Here is a 23,053-nt window from a genome sequence, read left to right as displayed (position 1 = left end):
TTGATATTTGTATTTCTGTCACATGAGAAGCTGTTCAATCAGTGGGTTTTGTTTTTATAAACTTTCAGACAGTCAAGCCAGCACTTCGGGACCAGCTTCACTCTTTTTGGAGCTCCAAGGTTTTATTGTTTTTGTTTTCATCTGCATTATTTCTTTTCTTAACTCTCTGCAGTGTTTGCATCTGTATTCAACTACTAACCTTTGTAAGCCTTTTACGCATGCACATATTTGATTTCAAATGTTATTTAAATGCAATGCCAGACTCTAAGTCTTTTGGAGAAACTTAATGGTGATACACGTTTGGAAGGCATCACATTATTGCCATCTAACCCTAAGCTGGTAATGCAAACTCACTCTATAAAGTCTTATCTAATTTTATGTTTGTGATTTCCCATTACTTTTTTTTTTTAAGTGTCAGGCATTTTAACGGGTATTTTGGGCAAAATGTCAGTTTTGCCTATGTATTAACTAAACAAAAATTTTTAAATTTAATCTCAGTCCCTTTCTTCAATTATCCTTAACTGAAATAGTAACTTTCTTTTTTTTTCTGATGTATGCATAACATTTGGAATTATAATTAACTTTCTCATTTGTTATATACACACATTTTTCAGTTAATATAAAAACTAAATGGATTCCAATTTGTGATTTAAAATGATTATTAAATTTTACATAAAAGAAAAAATAATGTAAAAGAATAGCTCCTGAATTCTTTGCTAAAGGGTTTTTTTTTTTTTTTAGTGAGTTTTATTAAATGAGATTAAAGTCAGGGAAATAACAAGCATATGTGCTTATACGAGTCCTATATTTTTCTGCTCTATCCTGCACGAAATATATTTCTACAAGTGTTACTGCCCAGGATTGATTTTTCCCTTAAGTTTCTGAATGCAGTTGTGCCTCAGAATCACAATTATGTTTCTTATCAGGGCTGACTTTGTAAACCGAGAAGTGTCTGAGACAAGTCTCAATCAATTTAGAGGTTTAATTTGCCAAGATTGAGGATGCATCCAGGAGAAAGAGACACAAGAAGAAAGCTTGTTCATTCTTCCAGAGAGGGTTTTGAGGACTTTAATATTTAAAAGAGAAAGAGCCAGCTTGAGGGGAAAGAGGAACAGTCAGGCATTCATCTCGTGCTCAGTAAATCTGCATCTTACCTAAGAGAAAGTAAACATAGAGTAGAGAAAGAAGTAAATGTATTTGTCTCTGGGTGAGTGGGGGATGATTTCTAGTCCCATCGTTGTCCTCTACCTGTGAAGATAAACTGTTAATTTACATTGTCAGCATGAGGGAGACCACCTGAAGAACTATGTAGCCTTCTATCTTTCAGCTGTCTGTTTATGAACAAATGGGAGTCAGTTTTCTGAATGACTGAGTTCCCAAGCTTAACTTTCCTTTTGGCACAGGCCGTTTTATTTTCCTTTCACAACTTACACTCAATATAATGTTGTTTTCTTAGAGCTGCTTGGGGAAAGAGATTTCATCTGTTTGATTTTGAAAAGTGACCTGCAGAAGAATAATTTACTTGATATTATTAATAGATATTTTTTAACTCATTTTATGACCAAGGCAGTGTGCTAGGTGTTCCTGGGAATATAAAGCTTGTAATTTTATCATTATTAACTATAATATATAATAAACTCTAAACAGTAATAAAAGTTATGATATAGGTACCTGTAGTGGTGTTCAAGTGCTACTGAAATGTATGTGGAGTTAACTAGGTGTGGTAGTTCATGCCTATAGTCCTAGCTACTCAGGAGTTGAGGCAAGAGGATCACATTAACCCAGGAGTGAGGTTACAGTGAGCTCTAATCACACCACTGCACTCCAGCCTGGGAGCCTCTTTTTTTAAGAGACAGAGTGAGACCCTGTCCATTGAAAGAGAAAGGAAAGAAAGAAAAAAGTAGAAAATGTATATAGAGATGTTTCATGGACCAGTGCAAATGAAGGTCTAAACCAGCTTAAGAAGTAAGGGTGAGGCTGGGCACAGTGGCTCACACCTGTAATCCCAGCACTTTGTGAGGCTGAGGCAGGGGGATCATTGAGGTCAGGAGTTTGAGACCAGCCTGGCCAACATGGAGAAACCCTGTCTCTACTGAAAATACAAAAATTAGCCAGGGGTGATGTTGGACACCTGTAGTCCCAGCTACTTGGGAGGCTGAGGCAGGAGAATCACTTGAACCGGAGAGGCGAAGGTTGCAGTGAGCCAAAATCATGCCACTGCACTCCAGCTTGGGAGACAGAGTGAGACTTGGTCTCAAAAAAATAAATAAATAAAAATAAGGGGTTGATAGTTGAGTTCAGAGAGAATAAGTTGCAGGAGACTTGAAGAGAAAGACAAAGCGAAGATTGAAATGAGATATGCACAAATTAAAATTAACTTTCCTATTGGAAAACATTATGCTGGAAACTGGAATCACAGATTGTTTCTCTAAAAGCCTAAATTATTTATAAATATGTATTTAATATAGATAATAGATGTATTAGCAAATCCATGAGGGAAAATCACTTTTTGGCTGGGCACGGTGGCTCACGCCTGTGATCCCAGCACTTTGGGAGGCCAAGGTAGGTGGATCATCTGAGGTCAGGAGTTTGTGACCAGGCTGGCCAGCATGGTGAAACCACGTCTCTACTAAAAATACAAAAAGTTAGCCAGGCGTGGTGGCAGGCATCTGTAATCCCAACTACTCGGGAGGCTGAGGCAGGAGAATCGCTTGAACCCAGGAGGCGGAGGATGCAGTGAGCCGAGTCTGCGCCACTGCCCTCTAGCCTGGATGACAGAGTGAGACTCCATCTCAAAAAAAAAAAAAAAAAAGGAAGAAAATCACTTTTCAACTCTTACACCAGTGTTTAGAATAGCAGGGAAAAGTTATATTGGAGCCATACTTTATGCCAAAAATAAAACCAGCTTTCAAGTGGGTGACAGGATTAAGTATAAAAAATTTAACAGATTATAGAAAACCACATGTAACTTGAGTATCAGATCTAGAAAATTTTTTTATTGATCTTTCAGATAAATGATGGATGTTTATATAAAATTTTACATCTCTTTCAGAGTGTCATGTGATTACATGTCAAGAGGAAGCAATGGGGGAAATGGCAATACAAAGTGATTTTATTTGAATTAGTAATACTTTAAAGATAAATGTAATCTTTGCTGACCTCTTTTTCTGGGTTTCACAAACAATTAAAGAATTTCACATCCTTTAGCAGCTGGATTGTTTTTCCTTCTCTGAAAAAGAATGCATGTTTGCTGTATTAAAATTATAAACTAGGTATAACCTTGTAAAATATCCTAATAAATATACATGTTCAGATGATTATATATGTATGTATTGTGGTTATGTTGCCTATTAGTATAGTAAACACATACATTCTGTGAAACCCTTGTAAAATTTTGCGTGACGATAAATTGCTAAGGCACTGCACTAGTTGAATCTCACATTATGTAAATAAATATATTCAGTTATTGATGGTGGCAAATTATAAACAAAATACATTGATGTTCATTTTTTGATTTAACATAGTCACCTTCCAGCTATTCACACTGAGAGAGAATGGCATTGCTTTAGGAATTCAGAATATTGGCCAGGGAATGGTGGCTTATGCCTGTAATCCCAACACTTTGGGAGACCAAGGTGGGCAGATCACCAGAGCCCAGCAGTTCGAGACTAGCCTGGGCAACATGGCAAAACCCCATCTCTACAAAAAAATTTTTTTAATTAGCTGGACATGGTGGTGGCACACCTGTAATCTCATCTACTTGGGAAGCTGAGGTGGGAGGATCACTTGAGTTGGGATGTCAAGGCTACCAGTGAGCCAAGATGACACCACTGCACTCTACCCTGGGTGACAGAATGAGACCTTATCTCAAAAAAAAAAAAAAAAAAAAAAAAATCAGAATATTATGTGCTGTCATAATTTAATTGTGCCTGGTATGTTAAAACTAACCAGAAGTCTCTTTTCCTGTCTACTACACATTTCTGATGGCTAATAGGTCAACTTTTGTTTTTTTGCAATAAATTTATTTAAAGTTATAAATATGTCTTTTAATTGACAAGTAAAAATTCTATATATTTATGGCATATAATGTTTTGATATATGTATGCATTGTGGAATGGCTAAGTCAAGTTATTTAACATTTGTATTACCTCATAGGTGTATCTTTTTTTTAGGTAAGAATACATAAAATTCACTCTTTTATCAATTTTCAGATATGCAATATATTGTTCTTAACTGTAGTCACCATGATGTACAGGTCTCTTTTTGTTGTTTTAATTGTTTATTTATCAAGAGAAACTATTTCTTACCCCACATATTCATAATTCATAGCTCAGAAACACAAGTCAGTTACAAACTTCTAGGTCATTCAACCTGAAGAAATTCTTTATATTCCATAATCCCTTTGCACTCTGAAATATACCAGCCTTTCTCATCTCCTCAAAATCTTTCATGGAATCATAATTTCTGTCGAAATCTTCATGTGCCTTCTTTCCTGGTTTAGATACAGCAAACTTATAAAGAGCTGCTACCCCCAGGGATACAATGAATGCTCCTACAATATGAAATTGCAGACGCTTGGCCAGAAGGCCGTGCATCTGAGGTTTTATCATAGCACCGGGAGTCATGGTAGTTACTGTCCTTGATAGCTATGTCAGCCTCTACACCAACATCTTCCTGGCTGATGGAGAAATCAAATCTCTTAAACTTGTTCCTCCTGTCTAATTGAAATGTGCCCTTTGACCAACATCTCTCCAGTCCCCTACCCTCTGGTAACCTCCATTTTACTCTCTGTTTCTATAAATTTGACTTTTTACGTGCTGCATGTAAATAAGATCATACAGTATTTGTCGTTCTATGTCTGGCTTATTTCGCTTAACGTATTGTCCTCCAGGTTCATCTTCGTTATCACAAATGACAGGATTTCCTTCTTTGTAAGGCTGAATAGTATTCCATTGTGTATATATACCACATTTTCTTTATCTTTTCAACCACTGATAGACACTTAGGTTGATTACATTTTTTTTTTTTTTTTTTTTTTTTTGAGACAGTTTCGCTCCTGTTGCCCAGGCTGGAGTGCAGTGGTGTGACCTCGGTTCACTGCAGCTCCACCTCCCATGTTCAAGCGATTCTCCTGCTTCAGCCTCCCGAGTAGCTGGGATTACAGGCGCCCACCACCACGCCCAGCTAATTTTTGTATTTTTAGTATAGATGGGGTTTAACCGCGTTGGCCCCGGCTGGCCTTGACTTCCTGACATCAGGTGATCCGCCCACCTCAGCCGTTCAAAGTGCTGGGATTACAGGCGTGAGCCACTGCGCCAGGCCGATTCCATATCTTGGTATTATGAGTAATGCTGCAGTGAACATGGGAGTGTAGATGTCACTTCCACATTCTGATTTCATATCCTTTGGGTATATACCCACTAGTGGAATGCTGGATCATATGGCAGTTCTATTTTTAATTTTTTGAGGAACCTCCATATTATTTTCCATAATGGCAGTACTAATTTACATTTCCACCAGCATTGTGGAAGAGTTCCGTTTTCTCCACATCATCACCAACACGTATCTTTCATCTTTTTGATAACAGTCATTCTAACAGGTGTGAGGTGAATATCTCAAATGTGGTTTTAGTTTGCCTTTCCCTGATGAATACTGATATTGATCATTCTTCCATATACCTGTTGGCCATTCGTGTGTCTTTCTTTGAGAAATGTCTATTCAGATCCTTTGCCCATTTTCTAAATAGTTTATTTGTTTTCTTGCTATTGAGTCATGTGAGTTTCTTATATATTTTGAATGTTAACCACTTATCAGATGTATGGTTTACAGTACAATATTTTCTCCCATTTTGTAGTTGTCTCTTCACTCTGTGATTGTTTCCTTTGCTATGCAGAAGCTTTTTTTTTAGTTTGATGTAATCTCATTTGTCTATTTTTGCTCTTGTTGACTGTGTAAAGTTATAAATACTTCTTAAAATTCATTATGAAAGAAAAAATGTAATTTTATCTCTTCTTTTTTTTAACTGGAAGTAGGAAGGGGAAAATGTACAAGTGTCAGAACCTTATTTTAATATTTTACTTCCTGTGAATTTATTCAGTATGGCACTTCCCAGAGACCTTATTTCACCTGAGTGACAAAAATGACATTAAAATCGATAGTAAGGGAAGAAAAAACATAGAAAAACATATTACCTTAAAATTTGACAATTTTTTCTCAAGTTTCAATCATACATTTAAACCTTCCTTATTCTAAGTCAGCAAATTCACATTGAATATGTGTTTAGCATCCTTGCTGTATCCAAGGACTGTGTACTATGTCATATGCTGTTTCTTAAGTGCACAGGTACAACATGGTGACTATAGTTAATAACAATGTATTGTATACTTGAAAATTGCTAATGAGGGGATGTGGAATGGGGAGATGTAGGTCAAAGTATTCAAAGTTGCAGATCTATAGGATGAATAAGTCTAGAGATCTAACAGACAACATGAAGACCATAGTTCATAATATTGTGTTATATTTGGGATTTTTGCTAAAAGAGTAGATTTTAGGTGCTCTTGCTACACACACAAAAGGGGTAACTGAAATGATGGATTCATTGATTTGCTTGACTATGAGAAACGTTTCACTATGTATATGTGTATCAAAACTTGTACACATTAAATATATAAAACTTTAAAATTGAATTTATAGAAAGAGAATTGCCAAGAGAATAGATTTTAAGTGTTCTCACCACAAAAAAATAAGTATATGAGGCATATGTTAATTAGCTCAATTATAACCATTCGACAAATATACATATTTCAAACATCTGCCTTCCATGCACCTACACATCAAGAATTACTGAGAGAATAGGCCGGACACGGTGGCTCACACCTGTAATCCCAGCACTTCGGGAGACCGAGGCAGGCGGATCATGAGGTCAGGAGTTCGAGACCAACATGGCCAACATGGTGAAACCTCGTCTCTACTAAAAACACAAAAATTAGCTGGGTGTAGTGGCGGGTGCCTGTAATTCCGGCTACTTGGGAGGCTGAGGCAGGAGAGCCGTTTGAACCCAGGAGACGGAGGTTTCAGTGAGCTGAGATCGCACCATTACACTCCAGCCTGGGCGACAGGGTGAGATTCTGTCTCAAAAAAAAAAAAAAAAAAAAAATTATAAACCCACACATAACATTTTTATCCACGTAAGTGTTGTCTTTTCTTCAGTGGTACTTGTATAACTCATTTTTGTGACAGTTCTTTTGGAAGGCATTTCTAACAACTGGTGGACTCATTAAGGAACCTCATCTCATTGTGTGAGTCTGTGTTTGACCAAAAAAAAAAAACAAAACTATATTGCCCACCTTGATTGCTACCTTGATTTGCCATACCTTATTTCCAAAGCACTTTGGTTCATTTTCCCAAAAACAGAATTACAGAGTTAATAAAGACTAGCTCCCTGTGAGGCTAGCCAAGAGTCAGCCATAAGCTCTGAGGGCTGATTTAAGGAAATGTTTATAATCTTGTCAAGATAGTCTTCAGCAGTTGTTCAAACTTGGGGAATGAAACACCTGGGACCTCGAAGTTCTGATTGGGTGTGAAAAACAAAAATCATCAACACTGTCATATACTTGTACCTCAGGTAGGTAGGTGATTGTAGTATTAATCACCTGGCTGGACATGATGGCTCATGCCTGTAATCCCAGCCCTTTGGGAGGCCGAGGTGGGAGGATTGCTTGAGGCCAGGAGCGCAAGACCAACCTTGCCAACATAGTAAGACCCTATCTGTATATAAAAAAATAATAATCATCATCACCTGATTATTTTTGAAGTGTTCTCTAGTGTCTCACAATAACCATCTTTCTGTCCTTTGTGCTTTCTTCTGCAGGTGAAGGTTGCTATCCTTAAATACATAGAAACTCTGGCCAAACAGATGGATCCAGGAGATTTTATAAATTCCAGTGAAACTCGCCTAGCAGTGTCTCGGGTCATCACTTGGACAACAGAACCCAAAAGTTCTGATGTTCGGAAGGTATATTTTAATATGAGGTTTAGAAGATAAATTGGGAAAGCAAGTCAGTTATTATGGATTGCCAGTGAAGGAAGCTAATATTTTCAGGACCTTAGCAATTAGCAGTGAGTTATGAAGAGCTTTTTAAAAAATCTTTAAAATTCTTTCAAATTTTATCCAATTAATGTGAACATAATTTTCAAACCTAGAATCAAAAGTAGCTGCCTTTACCACAATCCTCCCTCTAATTTTATAACCATTCAGAATATTTCAAATCATTCCCCTTGCATTTACCTATACATTTCAAATGAGAGCTTACACTATTGTTTGATTTATCAATTTTTAGACTTTTTTTTAATCTATTGATGAATGTAGACATTAGGTATATCCGTCTATCTTGTTAAGTAAGGACCTAGCTTTCTCATACTTTCTGTATCCTTTCTAAGGTATTCATAAACTACTTATGAATCAATTACTAGTTATCAGTAGAAAAGATTTACATTTGACTGTGCAGGTATTCACTTTTATACCAAGTGATTTACGACTGCTTTCTTTCTTATAGAAATGTTATTTGTCCTGGAGTTGATAATTTGCCTTGCTTTTTCATTTGCCTACTTTTTTTTTTTAAGTATCATAATATTTTCAACATCTCTGCTACATGTGTATGGCTATTATTTTTCATATGCTCAAAAGCATAGATTATTATTTTATTTTCTAGAGAGCTCCTTCCTAGACATTCTGTTGTTTTCTCCAGTTTTGACATGTTTCTCCCCAGGCCTGCTGCACACACGTCTGCCTGGAATTTCTCTTGAGCATCTTCCTGAGACTTATTTTCATCCCTGTTTACTTCTTCTATCTTTTTTTTTTTTTTTTTTTTTTTTTTTTTTGAGGCAGCCTCGCTTTTTCACCCAGGCTGGAGCACAGTGGCATGATACTGGCTCACTGCAACCTCTACCTTTCAATTCAAGTGATTCTCATGCCTTAGCCTCCCGAGTAGCTGGGATTACAGGCACCCACCATCACACCCAGTTAATTTTTGTATTTTTGGGGTTTCTCCATATTGGACCAAGCTGGTCTCAAACTCCTGTCCTCAAGTGATCTGCCCACCTCGGCCTCCCAAAATGCTGGGATTACAGATGTGAGCCACTGCACCCAGCCTGTTTCTTGCATCTTATATTTACTTCTATTTACTTTCTTTTCTGGTGAATTATTTCCAACAACATTTGCTGCAAAAGAAGTACACATAGGCCGGACGCAGTGGCTCACGCCTGTAATCTCAACATGGTAGGCTGAGGCAGGCAGATTGTCTGAGCTCAGGAGCTTGAGACCAGCCTGAGCAACGTGGAGAAACCCTGTCTCTGCTAAAAATAAAAAAAAAAATGGGTGCAGTGGCATGCACCTGTAGCCCCAGCTACCTGGGAGGCTAAGGTGGAAGGATCACTTGAGCCCAGGAGGTCGAGGATGCAGTGAGACAAGATCGTGCCACTGCACTCCAGCCTGGGTGACAGAGTGAGACCTTATCTTAAAAAAAAAAAAGTACACAGAAGATACATTTTTTGTGATCTTTATTTCCAGTGATGAGCACTGCACCTAACAACAGCAGAATATTCTTCTCAACTACACTAGGAACATTCTTCATGTTAGGCCATGAAACCTCAATAGATTAAAATGATAGAATGAATACACAGTATGTTCTCTGACCACAATAGAATGAAATTAGAGTCAATAATAGAAAGGTATTTAGAAAACCCACAAACAGCTCACTGTTAAATAGTCAGTGGGCCGAAGAGGAAATCAAAAGAGAAATAAGAAAATACACTAGGAAATACATTGAGATGAATGAAAATGAAGACATGGCATACCAAAATGTATGGGATAAAGCTCAAGCAATGCTTCTAGGGAAATTTATAGCTGTTAATGCCTACAATAAAAAGAAAGCTCTCAAATCAGTAATCCAATTCACCACCATAAGACACTGGAAAAAGAAAAGCATACTAAACCTGAAGACAGCAAAAGGAAGGATGTAATCAAGATTAAAGCAAAAGTTAATGAAATAGAGACTGGGAAAACCAGTGAAACCAAAAGCTGGTTCTTTGGAAAGATCAACAAAATTGACAAACCTTTAGCTAAACATATCAGGGTAAAAAGAGAAAACATTCAAATTACTGGAATTACAAATGTGCTGGGTGTGGTGGCACACACCTGTAATCCCAACACCTGGGTGTGGTGGCTCACACCTGTAATCCCAAGGTGGGAGGATCACTTGAGGCTGGGAGTCTGAGACCAGACTGGGCAATATGACAAGACCTCATCTATGCAAAAAAAAAAAAAAAATTCAAAATTAGGTGGATATGGTGGTGCATGCCTGTAGTCCCAGATACTCAAGAGACTGAAGCAGGAAGATCACTAGAGCCAAGGAGTTCAAGGGTGCAGTGAGCTATGATCGTGCTGCTGCACTCCAGCCTGGATGATCATGCTGCTGCACTCCAGCCTGGATGATAGTGAGACTCCCAACTCAAAAAAAAAAAAAAAAAAAAGGAAATGAAACCGTAATCGTTACCTATCGTAGCAGGAAATCACTAGAAAATGTCTCAAGCTGATAATGAAGAGATAATTGTATAAGCCTGTCAATCCTATCAGTAAAAACAAGCATTACAAAAGGGAACTCTGGAGAGCTGAAAAAGGGAATTAAGATTTATAAAACGATGGCTGGGCCCAGTGGCTCACGCCTGTAATTCCAGCACTTTGGGAAACAGGCGGGTGGATCATGAGGTCAGGAGATCAAGACCATCCTGGCTAACATGGTGAAACCCTGTCTCTGCTAAAAATATGAAAAATTAGCTGAGTGTGGTGGCACGCACCTGCAGTCCCAGCTACTCAGGAGGCTGAGGCAGGAGAATGGCTTGAACCTGGGAGGCAGAGGTTGTAGTGAGCCGAGATTGCGCCACTGCACTCCAGCCTGGGCAACAGAGGGAGACTCTGTCTCAAAAAAATAAAAATAAAAAATTCATTTTCTAAAACTTTTTAAAAAAATCTGTAAGTATTTGATTTAAAGACTTAAAAATTATTTTAACTTAACTACTGAGCTTATTAAAAAACTTAGATGAAATGGACAAATTCCTAGAAAAATACAAACTACCAAAACTGACTCAAGAAGAAATAGATAGCATGAATAGAACTATAACAGGAAATTGATCTAGTATTCAAAAACTGCACAAGCCAGGCACGGTGGCTCACACCTGTAATCCCAGCACTTTAGGAGGCTGAGGCAGGTGGATTGCCTGAGCCCAGAAGAGACCAGCCTGGGTAACATGGTGAAACCCTGTCTATACAAAAATTAATTGAGTGTGGTGGCATACACCTGTAGTCCCAGCTACTCAGGAGGCTGAGGTAGGAGGATCATTTGAGTCTGGGAGGTCGATGCTGCAGTGAACTGTGATTACACCACTGCACTCCAGCCCGAGTGACAGAGCAGCACCCCATCTCAAAAAAAAAAAAAAATATGTAAAATAAAACTGCACAAAGAAAAGCCCAGGCTCAGATGGCGTCATTGGTGGTAAATTCCACCAAACAATTAATATCAATTCTTCACACATTCTTCCAAACAAACAGAAGAGGAAAGAACACTTCCCAGTTTATTCTATGAGACCAGTTTTATTCTGATACCAAAACTAGACAGAGACATCGCACATCAAAAAAAAAAAAAACACTACAGACCAGCATTTCTTTATGAATATGAATGCCTTAATCTTCAACAAAATGCTGGCAAGCCAAATTTAGCAACATATATAAAAGAATTATATACCATGACTGTATTAGTTCGTTTTCATGCTGCTGAGAAAGACATACTTGAGACTGGGCAATTTACAAAATAAAGGTTTAATTGGACTTACAGTTTCATGTGGCTCGGGAAGCCTCACAATCATGGCAGAAGTCAAGGAGGAGCAAATAATGTCTTACATGGATGTCAGCAGGCAGAGAGGGAGAATGAGCCAAGTGAAATGGGTTTCCCCTTATCAGATCATCAGATCTCATGAGACTTATTCACTACCACAAGAACAGTGTGGCAGAAACCACCCCCATGATTCAGTTATCTCCCACCGGGTCCCTCCAACACGTGGGAATTATGGGAGTATAATTCAAGATGAGATTTGGGTGGGGACACAGAGCCAAACCATATCAATGACCAAGAGGGATTTATCCCAGGAATGTAAGGTTAGATTAACATCCAAAAATCTATTAATGTAATAGACCATATCAATAGTAAAAATACAAAAACCACATAATCATCTCAATAGATACAGGAAAATAAAACACTTAAAACAGGAATAAATCTTCATGAACTCCGATTTGGCAGTGGATTCTTGGATATGGTATCAGAAGCTTAGGCAACAAATGGAAAAACAGATAAGTTGGATTTCATCAAAATTTAAATTTTGCAGTATTCCAAGAACAAGAATACTGATGTGACTGTAGAAATTATTGGCACATTTTTAAGTCACAGAGTAATATGATTTATGTTTTTAAAGATTATGCTGTCTGATGTGACAAAAATGGACTAGTATAAGGGAGAAGAAAGAAGAAAGGTAGAGCTGATGTTGAAAGGAACCTAAGTCCTCATCTATTGTAAGAAATCACTAGAAAATGTCTCAAGCTGATAAATGAAGAAATAATTTTATAAGCCTATGAATCCTAACTATCAGTAAAAACAAGCATTACAAAAGGGAACTCTGGAGACCTGAACAATGGAATTGAGATTTATAAAACCTTTTCTAAAACTGGTTTTTTAAAATCTGTATGTATGTATTACTTTGATAGAAAGACTTCAAAAATTATTTTAAAAGAAATATGAAATACATCTAGTAAAACAAATATGACATTAGGAAATTTAAAACCACAAGAAAGGAAGGATATGATCAAAATATACTAACGGTATAGTATTTTAAGTCATGTGGTGTTAGTACAGAAATAGACAAATAGATCAATGGAACATGAAGGAAGGTCAAGAGATACTTAGGTTTATATAGGAGATTAGTTCATTATACAGGTGTCACTTCAAGTCATGAGGAAAGGATATACTCATTGGTAAACGGTTTGGGAGCAATTGGGATGTCTGTCCCTACAGGGGAAATAAAGCTGAATCTCCAAACCAAAGTAAACTAGATGGAATGAAGTATATATTAACAATTACTAGTTCATTTGCTCAAGTTTATTTGTGGTCCATTCAATGTGGTGGTTCCAAAAAAAAAGTATGAGATCGTAACTTTTGTTTTCAAACTGCAAATATTAATAGCTTTATTTAAGCACTATTAACATGTTAGATACCCAGAGTATATACCCACACAACTTATACTTTTTTGTTTTTAACAAAATGTGCTCATAACACTCTTTTTTTTTTTTCTTTTTCTTTTTTTTTTTTCTCCTTTTAAGTCTCACTTTGTCTCCCAGGCTGGAGTGCAGTGGCATGATCTCTGCTCACTGCAACTTCTGCCTCCCAGTTTCAAGAGATCCTCTGGCCTCAGCCTCCCAGGTAGCTGGGATTACAAGCACACACCACCACAGCCGGCTAATTTTTGTATTTTTAGTAGAGACGGGGATTCATCATGTTAGCCAGACTGGTCTCGAACTCCTGACCTCAAGTGATCCACCTGCCTTTGCCTCCCAAAGTGCAGTGTGAGCCACTGCGCTTGGCCTGTTACAGCAGTCTTATAGTTTTTCTTCAGCAGTGTATAATAGACCTTTCTCAATTTCTACATTGAGAGCTATATCATCTTCCAAGATTGTGTTGTATAGTATTCCATTGTTCCAAAGTAACATAATTTAACCATTCCCCCTAGTGTTGTATATTCAGGTGTATTTTTCATAGAGTGGGTTCAGAAAAGTCCAAAATGAAGTGTGCAGATTTAGATACAAGTCATGTGATCATAAATGATTTGAGTTTCTCTCTCCTTAATTAAGTCTCTATATAATTTGAATTTCAAAGTTTGTCTTTTAGTAATGCAGTTGATTACTTCAGAAGCAGAGAAGAATTGTATAACTTTTCTTAACTGATCTGAGTAAGCTTTATTTTGTTCCCATTTCCACAGAACGGACTTACTTTAGCTTCAAATTGTAGAGTTGTTAAGTTAACTGCTTGTGAGAAGATTAGATATTATTTCTCCTTGTAATCGTTTATTAGGAAAACTAAAATACTGTAGTAGTATGTAACAGAGTAACCCTGTAAACCGTCATGGTTAACTTTTCCATTGTCTGTTAGATCGTATTTGTTATGCTTTTCATATTCCCTTCTTACCTTAAAAAAAAAAAAAAGGTGGGTCAATATTTTTTTTTTATCCTTCCAGCAAAACAGTTTGAAAGCAAATAAGAATATCTTCCTTTTCCCTGGGAAAGATGGTCAAGCTTCGTGCAATTGAACAGAAATGTAGGGGAAGAAAACGGTCTTGTTTGAGTAACAAAAGTATATTCATCTACTGTATGCCTTTGTTTTTTAGGCAGCACAGTCAGTGCTGATTTCATTATTTGAACTCAATACCCCAGAGTTTACAATGTTATTAGGAGCTTTACCAAAAACTTTTCAGGATGGTGCTACCAAGCTTCTTCATAATCACCTTCGAAACACTGGCAATGGAACCCAGGTAATTGTTACTTATTTTCTTGGCTATTATATAATGTGATGGTTGATTTAATAATAATTGCTTTCTTTTATACGAAGTAAACTTCTTATAAAATATATAATCTTTGCATCTTTATTTGGCAGCATTTCCTGAGCAGAATTAAATATTGTCTTGGAAAGAATAGAGTCCTTATTCCTGTCCTGTTTATATTATATTATAATTTGTGTGCATTAGGATAGTGGTAAACGGTGGCCAGGTATGAACAAGAAAAGCAAAACGTGAGCAAAACATAGATGAGAGCACCAGCTGGAAGCCATTAGAATCAGGACATGCTCTTTAGATGAACCAATTCTTATTTGAGGACTAACAGGGATGACTTATTCCAGGGTTAACAAATAAGATTCAAAGGAGGTAGTGCTTTAAGAAGTGTGGTCACATTAAATGATCACAGGCTTGTCAGTCCATTTATACTTGGATGTGCAGGAATTTGTTTTGAAGAAGTAAGTTCTGAGTAAGTGAAACACTGAAATATGTATATTTATGTGTTTGTGTATACATATATATATTTTTTACTGGTATGAAATAACTTACATTATATGCCTAAAGAATTGAACTGAAGCATTAAAAAGAAAGACATTTAATGGCAAATAAAGGAGACACACTGATGGCAGGCTTAAGGTAAAGTCTGAGGAGGGTTAAAAGTAATCCTAGAACAATTTCTTGTGAACCGGAGTCAGTCATCTTTTTAAAAGGAGTAGGGATTATTTCATCATATCTTAAGAATAGACATATTAATAGTATGACCAGATTTAACTCCCTTGGTGTAAAGCAAAGTCAAGGAGGGATAAAATTTGAGCATTAGTAATGGTTAGAAGAAGGAAATTAGCTCAGAACAGGAAGCTAATTTAAAATTACATTCAATCCTTGAGGGAAATGATGTTGATAATATTTGAGAGCAGGAAGCAGGTGAGAACAGAAAAAGACTAAAGAGTTACATTACTAAGTAGGGAGAAATTTTTCCCCCAGAAACCAGACGTAAGTACATGAATATTTAAAATATTGACCTGTAAATATGGCCCTTATATGGTTCAACCTAATGTTTGTGTGGCTTCCTTAAGAGTTTTTTTAAGTGAACTTACCTGTAATATGTTAATATTTCTTTGACTCCCTTCATCAGAGTTCCATGGGGAGTCCTTTGACAAGACCAACACCACGATCACCAGCTAACTGGTCCAGTCCTCTTACTTCTCCTACCAATACATCACAGAATACTTTATCTCCAAGGTAATCAAAGGATGATTTTTCATGATGGTTTGTATTTGTAAATTCCCATTCTTTTTTTTTTTGAGACAGAGTCTTGCTCTGTCGCCCAGGCTGGAGTGTGGTGGTGTGATCTCAACTCACTGCAACCTCTACCTCCCAGGTTCAAGCAGTTCTCCTGCCTCAGTCTCCCAAGTAGCTGGGCTTACAGGTGCATGCCACCACACCCCGCTGATTTTTGTATTTTTGCTAGAGACAGGGTTTCACCATGTTGGCCAGGCTGGTCACAAACTCCTGACCTTAGGTGATCTGCCCGCCTCGGCCTCCCAAAATGCTGGGATTACAGGCGTGAGGTACCACCCTTGGCTGTAAACTCCATTCTTAAAAAAGCAAGCACTAATATAATTCAAGTCAGTTCCCACTTGACTTGAAAGGTCTTAGAAAAGTAGAAACTTAGCAAATGAAAAAAATTTTATTTGAAAGCCAACTACTTAAATGATAATATATAGGATATGGAATTTTTTAATAAGTGGAAAGAAAACCTGACAGCCTTTTTAAATAAATTACTGCTTATTACATTAAATGGCATAGTTATATTTCTCAGAGATGCTGTATAAATCCAGTAAATTGCAAACTATGTCTTTCGATTACATTATACTACTCAGTATAAGTGGTGATGAGGTCAGTTATAATGATGAGTTTAAAAAATTAAGCTTGCAAACAAAACATATAAATAACAAATAGGGGAGTGTTAAATATATAATGAATATATGACATTATATGTATATCATATATAATGAATTACATATATGTCATATATAATGAATTACATATATAACGTCATATATCATAAATATATGACATTAGGTCATACTATGGTTTTCATATTCAGAATGATTTATTTCATATTCAGAATGATTATAACAGAATGATTTATATTCATATATTATATATTTATTACATTTTTATATAATTAACCCTGTTTTTATATTTATTATATATTTAACCCTTCCCTATTTGTTATTTTTATGTTTTGTCTGTAAGCTTAATTTTTTTCATTATATATGTAATGAATCATAGTTATTATAATTCATTACATATATATGTAATTCATTATATATATAATGATATATGAATTTTATATATACACATATATAATAAGTAAATAGTGAATATATACCTCTGAGGAAAAAATATGACTGACTGAGAGATTGGTCCTTAATGCAAAATAAAAGATGTGTACAATTTTCACACACTTGTATGATTCAAGCATGAGCTGGATTTCAAATGACATTCTTGACTGCTTAGTAGACTAAAATTTTATTTCCTTTTCCTAGCCTTTTGAAAATTTGTTTGCGTAGAAGTTCAACATCACTGATCATTAGAGAAATGCAAATCAAGCCCACAATGAGATACCGTCTCACACCAGTCAGAATGGTTATTATTAAAATGTCAAAAAATAACAGATGCTGGCAAGGTTGTGGAGAAAAAGGAACACTTTTACACTATTGGTGGGAGTGTAAATTAGTTGAACTATTGTGGAAGATAGTGTCGCAATTCCTCAAAGACCTAGAGACAGAAATATCATTTGAGCCAGCAATCCCACTACTGGGTATATACCCAAAGGAATATAAATCATTCTGTTATAAAGATACATGCACATGTATGTGCACTGCAGCACTATTCACAATAGCAAAGTCATGGAATCAACCTAAATGCCCATCAGTGATAGACTGGATAAAGAAAATGTGGTATCTGTACACCATGGAATACTATGTGGCCATAAAAACAGAATAAGATCATGTCCTTTGCAGAGACATAGATGGAGCTGGAGACTGTTATCCTTAGCAGACTAACACAAGAACAACAGCAAAAAAATACTGCATGTTCTCACTTACAAGTAGGAGCTAAATGATGAAAACACATGAACACATAGAGGGGAACAACACGCACTGGGGCCTACCAGAGGGCAGAGGGTAGGAGGAGGGAGAGGATCAGGAAAAATAATTAATGGACACTAGGCTTAATACCTGGGTGATAAAATAATCTATACAACAAACCCCCATGACACACGTTTGCCTATGTAACAAGTCTGCGCATCCTGAACACATACCCCTGAACTTAAAAGTTTTTTTAAGAAGGAGTTTGGGCTGGCTGTGGTGTATTCCGTGGTGTATAGATACCACATTTTCTTTATCCAGTCTATCACTGATGGGCATTTAGGTTGATTCCATGTCTTTGCTATTGTGAATAGTGCTGCAGTGCACATACATGTGCATGTGTCTTTATAACAGAATGATTTGTATTCCTTTGGGTATATACCCAGTAGTGGGATTGCTGGCTCAAATGATATTTCTGTCTCTAGGTCTTTGAGGAATTGCCACACTATCTTCCACAATAATACATTCACACCTGTAATCCCAGCACTTTGGGAGGCAGAGGCGGGCAGATTACTTGAGGTCAGGAGTTCGAGACCAGCCTGACCAACATGGCAAAACCCCATCTCTACTAACAGTACAAAAATTAGCCGAGTGTGGTGGTGCATGCCGGTAGTTCCAGCTACTCAGGAGGATGAGGCAGGAAAATCACTTGAACCCAGGAGGCAGAGGTTGCAGTGAGCTGATGTCATGCTACCGCACTCCAGCCTAAGTCACAGAGCAAGGCTCCGTCTCAAAAAAAGAGTTGGTATTTATAGTTAATAGCTTGATTTTTGTCATTAGCCATATATTATAGTGTGCTTCATCAAGTTATTCATTAAAATTATTAGACAATACATCAACATCTAAGAAAAATATATTGCAAACATTTCCTAGCCTATTTTTTCCATGTTCTACGTATATGATAAATTTGGTAGCTAAATTCCAGCTTCAGTTGAATTTCAGCATTTGATTATAAAGTTCATGTCTATAACATATAGAGCAGAATGGCTCACACTTGCAATCCTAGCACTTTGGGGGGCCAAGGCAGGAGGATCACTTGAGGCCAGGAGTTTGGGACAAACCTGGGCAACATATTGAGACCCCATCTCTACGAAAAAAAAATTTTTTTTAATCAGCCTAGCATGGTGGTGTGTGTTTGTAGTCCTAGCAACTTGATAGGCTGAGGCAGGATGATTATTTAAGCCTAGGAGTTCAAGGCTGCAGTAAGCTATGTTTGCACCACTGCACTCCAGTCTGGGCAGCAGCAAGACCCTGTCCCTTAAAAAAAAAAAGAAAAAAAAATTTGGCCAGTCACAGTGGCTCATGCGTGTAATCACAACACTTTGGGAGGCCAAGGTGGGCAGATCACCTGAGATCAGGAGTTCGAGACCAGCCTAGTCAACATGGTGAAACCCCATCTCTACTAAAAATACAAAAAATTAGCCTGATGTGGTGGCAGGAGCCTGTAATCCCAGCTACTCGGGAGGCTGAGGTGAGGCTGAGGCTGGAGAATCACTTGAGCCTGAGAGGTAGAGGTTGCAGTGAGCCAAGGTTGTGCCATTGCACTCCAGCCTGGGCAACAAGAGTGAAACTCCATCTCAAAAAAAAAAAAAAAAAAATTATATTCAGTGTTAAAAATCCTCTATCTTCTTACAGATTTGTGTTAAAATACATTTATCTCTTTGTCAAGCAGTACCATTACTGGGAGTTGATCACAGAGATTGATAAACTTTCTGTAAAGGGTCAGGTAGTAAATATTTTAGGCTCTTTGAGTCATGGTCTTAGAGTCTCTTCTCAACTCTGCTATTGTATGAAAACAGCCATCAACAATAGAAATAGAAAACAGCCATAGACAATACCTAAATAAATAGGCACGACTATGTTTAATAAAATTTTATTTATGGGCCGGGCGCAGTGGCTCACGCCTGTAATCCCAGCAGTTTGGGAGGCCGAGGTGGGCAGATCACCTGAGGTCAGGAGTTCGAGACCAGCCTGCCCAACATGGTGAAACTCCATCTTTACTAAAAATACAAAAATTAGCCGGGTGTGGTGGCCGGCACCTGTAATCCCAGCTACTCGGGAGGCTGAGGCAGGAGAATCAGTTGAACTCGGAGGCAGAGGTTGCAGTGAGCCGAGATCACGCCATCACATTCCAGCCTGGGGGACAAGAGCGAGATTTCGTCTCCAAAAAAAAAAGAAAAAATTTATTTGTGGACACTGACATTTAAATTTTATCTAATTTTCATGAATTTTTTTGGTTTTTTCCAACCTTTTAAAAATGTGAAAAACGTTCTTAGCTTACAAGCCATCCATAGTTTGTTGACTTCTGGTTAATCAGAACATTTTTCAAGGTGGAAAGACAAACTAGTTATTAAGGTCTGTGCATTCTAGAGTAACTGTAAGGTGTCCTTGGTGGAAGGACAAAGAGACATGTACTTTAACTATACATAGCTGCTATTTTTTATTTTGCTAATTATGCTCTGAGAATATACATTCTCTAATCCTGTCTTTATAAATATCCTTATATAATCTCCTCAGATGTGTTTGTATTTTAAAACTACACCTAAGTAAAAATTAGTGTCGTCTTTTTCATAGTGCATTTGATTATGACACGGAAAATATGAACTCTGAAGATATTTATAGCTCTCTTAGAGGTGTCACTGAAGCAATCCAGAATTTCAGCTTCCGTAGCCAAGAAGATATGAATGAGCCATTGAAAAGGGATTCTAAAAAAGATGATGGCGATTCAGTAAGTATTTTAATATCCTTACTTTGCAGACTATTTCATTGTTCATTAATAATTTTTTAAATTACATTTTGCTTTCTGTCATTTTCGAATATACTTTTCTAGGGGTCAGTCACTCTACAAGTATTTACTGAGTATCTGCCACATACCAGACACTGTTTGAGGCATTAGATTTATACAACAAAATCACTGCCTTCAAATTCCTTTTAGATTTTCATATAGAGAGGAGTATTATAGAGTTTTAGGATAGAATGTGCTTTAGAGGAAAGTGAATCTTAGATTGTGTGGTCTAAGATGCATTAGATTTATACGACAAAATCACTGCCTTCAAATTTCCTTTTAGATTTTTCATATAGAGATGAGTACTACAGAGTTTTAGGATAGAATGTGCTTTGGAGGAAAGTGAGTCTATTTTAGATTGTGTGGTCCAAGAAGGCCTCTCTCCAAAGGTAGCATTTGCATTGAAACCTAAATAAAGCCACATAAAATCTAGAGGAGAATTCCTTGAAATAATTAGCAAATCCAAAGACATTTAGATGGGAACAAGCTTTGTATAGTTGAGGACTAGGAAGAAAACCAGTGTAGTTGGACCATTGTGAGAGAAAAGGAGTGGAACATGGGCCAGATCACATTGAGTCTTTTTTTTTTTTTTGAGACGGAGTCTCGCTCTGTCGCCCAGGCTGGAGTGCAGTGGCGCAATCTCGGCTTACTGCAAGCTCTGCCTCCCGGGTTCACGCCATTCTCCTGCCTCAGCCTCCTGAGTAGCTGGGACTACAGGTGCCCGCCACCACGCCTGGCTAATTTGTTGTATTTTTAGCAGAGATGAGGTTTCACCGTATTAGCCAGGATGGTCTCGATCTCCTGACCTTGTGATCTGCCCACCTTGGCCTCCCAAAGTGCTGGGATTACAGGTGTGAGCCACCGCGCCCGACCCACATTGAGTCTTGTAAGAACACATAAGGAGTTTAGAATTTTTTTTGCCTGTTAGGTGTAGTGATAGTAATTTGCATCGTCAGTTTATGTGGCTACAGTTAAGGATGTGTTTTGTTTTGTTTTGTTTTGTTTTTTTAATAATGTGCCAAATGTTTTATTTCTCTTGTATGCAAGTAACTGACTCTCAAGTATTTTTAAAAACACAAGACATCATTACACTTAAGTAAGAATGTTATAACCTACAACATTCTTACATATTTAATATTATTGACATATTTGAATATTGTTTATTGCTTCTGCCATTATTAACAGAATAGTTTTTTACTTTCCTGCTTCTTAGACTTTTCTCTGACAGCTTAGACTTTTCACAAAATGAGCCATCCCACCAGTTCCTGTGGAATTCATTGTTTCTCGGTGTTTGCAAAGTTACAGAACATTGCAGTGCTTCAGCACATCTCCAAAGGGCTCCTTCCTCTGCCTTCCTGCCATCTTTCCTGCTGTTGTTTTTCTCACTGTGCCTATCTGGCAGAGCAAGATTGTGGTGAGCCTAGTATACTGGCTGCCAAAACCAGCTTATCACTGATATTTGAGGTTCCCTACCCTTCAAAGCTGCATGTGGTAGCAATAACAGATTAGTAGGAATCACTGCTTCATTGAGACTCAGTTTTGTTTTGGTTTTTTAGACACAGCATGGTACAGGGTAGGGAACTCAAATTGTGAATTTTGGGAAATGAGTTCAAATCCCGGTTCCTGGCAGTTATTAGCTAATCAGGTGATCACCTATAAGCTTCAATGTCTTCATTAAGAAAATAGGGATATCACTGCTTACCTTAAAAGTTGTTGTAAGTATAATAAATCCTATGACTCTATTCAGCTCAGACCTCTTTCCTGAGTTCCACATTCACATTCAGCTGCCTGTTTGAACTCCTGGTCTTCTCCCCTAAAGCTGCTCTTTCCTATCTTAGTTAATGGCAACCCTAGTTGCCTAGCCAAAATCCATGGACAAGAGTTGTTGAGACCTCTGTTTTTCTCATCCTCCATACCAAATCTGTCAGGAAATCTTTTGGCTCCACTGCAGAATGTATCCAGAATTCAGCCTATTCTCACCACTGCCTTTCTGGTTTGAGCCATCATCTTCATCATTTCTCTCACCTGGATTATTAAAATTTGGCCTCCTTGATTATGCCCTTGACCTCCTATAGTCCATTCTCACTCTCACTCAACTCTATAGGAGGTCTCTGTCTCAGAGTAAAAACCAAAGTCTATACAATAGGCTTTTTTTCTGTTACCTCTCTGGCCTCATCTCCTGCTAGTTTCCTCCTTGTTCACTCTGCTCCTGCCACACTGGCCTCCTTGCTGTTCCTTGAACTTACTATGCATGTTCTTGCCTCAGGATCTGTGTATTGGCTGTTCTCTCTACCTGAAACACTCTACCTCCAGATAGCCCCTTGGCTGATTCCCTTACTTCCTTCAAGTGTTTATTCAAATGGCTTCTCAGTGAACCCTACTCATCCTATTTAATCTGTGAACTCCATCCTCCCACCTCAGCATTCATGATTCCTTCTTCTAACATGTCGTATACTTTATT

The 23,053-nt window shown here is 37.5% G+C and overlaps 1 protein-coding gene across 50 annotated transcripts in view; it reads left to right on the top strand.

The window, feature by feature from the left end:
* Positions 1–23,053, top strand: part of CLASP2 (cytoplasmic linker associated protein 2) — a 223,912-nt gene that overhangs the window by 160,277 nt on the left and 40,582 nt on the right. For 40 of the 50 annotated variants that reach the window (XM_055383029.2, XM_031009614.3, XM_055383019.2 and 37 more), the window contains 4 exons: positions 7,871–8,014; positions 14,485–14,628; positions 15,785–15,891; positions 20,382–20,535. In XM_055383029.2, coding sequence (XP_055239004.1) covers positions 7,871–8,014; positions 14,485–14,628; positions 15,785–15,891; positions 20,382–20,535 — 549 coding nt within the window. Of the gene's footprint in view, positions 1–68; positions 120–7,870; positions 8,015–14,484; positions 14,629–15,784; positions 15,892–20,381; positions 20,536–23,053 lie in introns of all 50 variants that reach the window. The other 10 variants (XM_055383025.2, XM_055383024.2, XM_031009588.3 and 7 more) reach the window with 1 other exon arrangement.

This window comes from Gorilla gorilla, chromosome 2, assembly GCF_029281585.2.
Source record: "Gorilla gorilla gorilla isolate KB3781 chromosome 2, NHGRI_mGorGor1-v2.1_pri, whole genome shotgun sequence".
In the NCBI taxonomy this organism is placed as follows: Eukaryota; Metazoa; Chordata; class Mammalia; order Primates; family Hominidae; genus Gorilla; species Gorilla gorilla.
The sequence above is the reverse complement of the archived record's forward strand: the minus strand, read 5'-3'. Positions and strand labels throughout refer to the sequence as shown.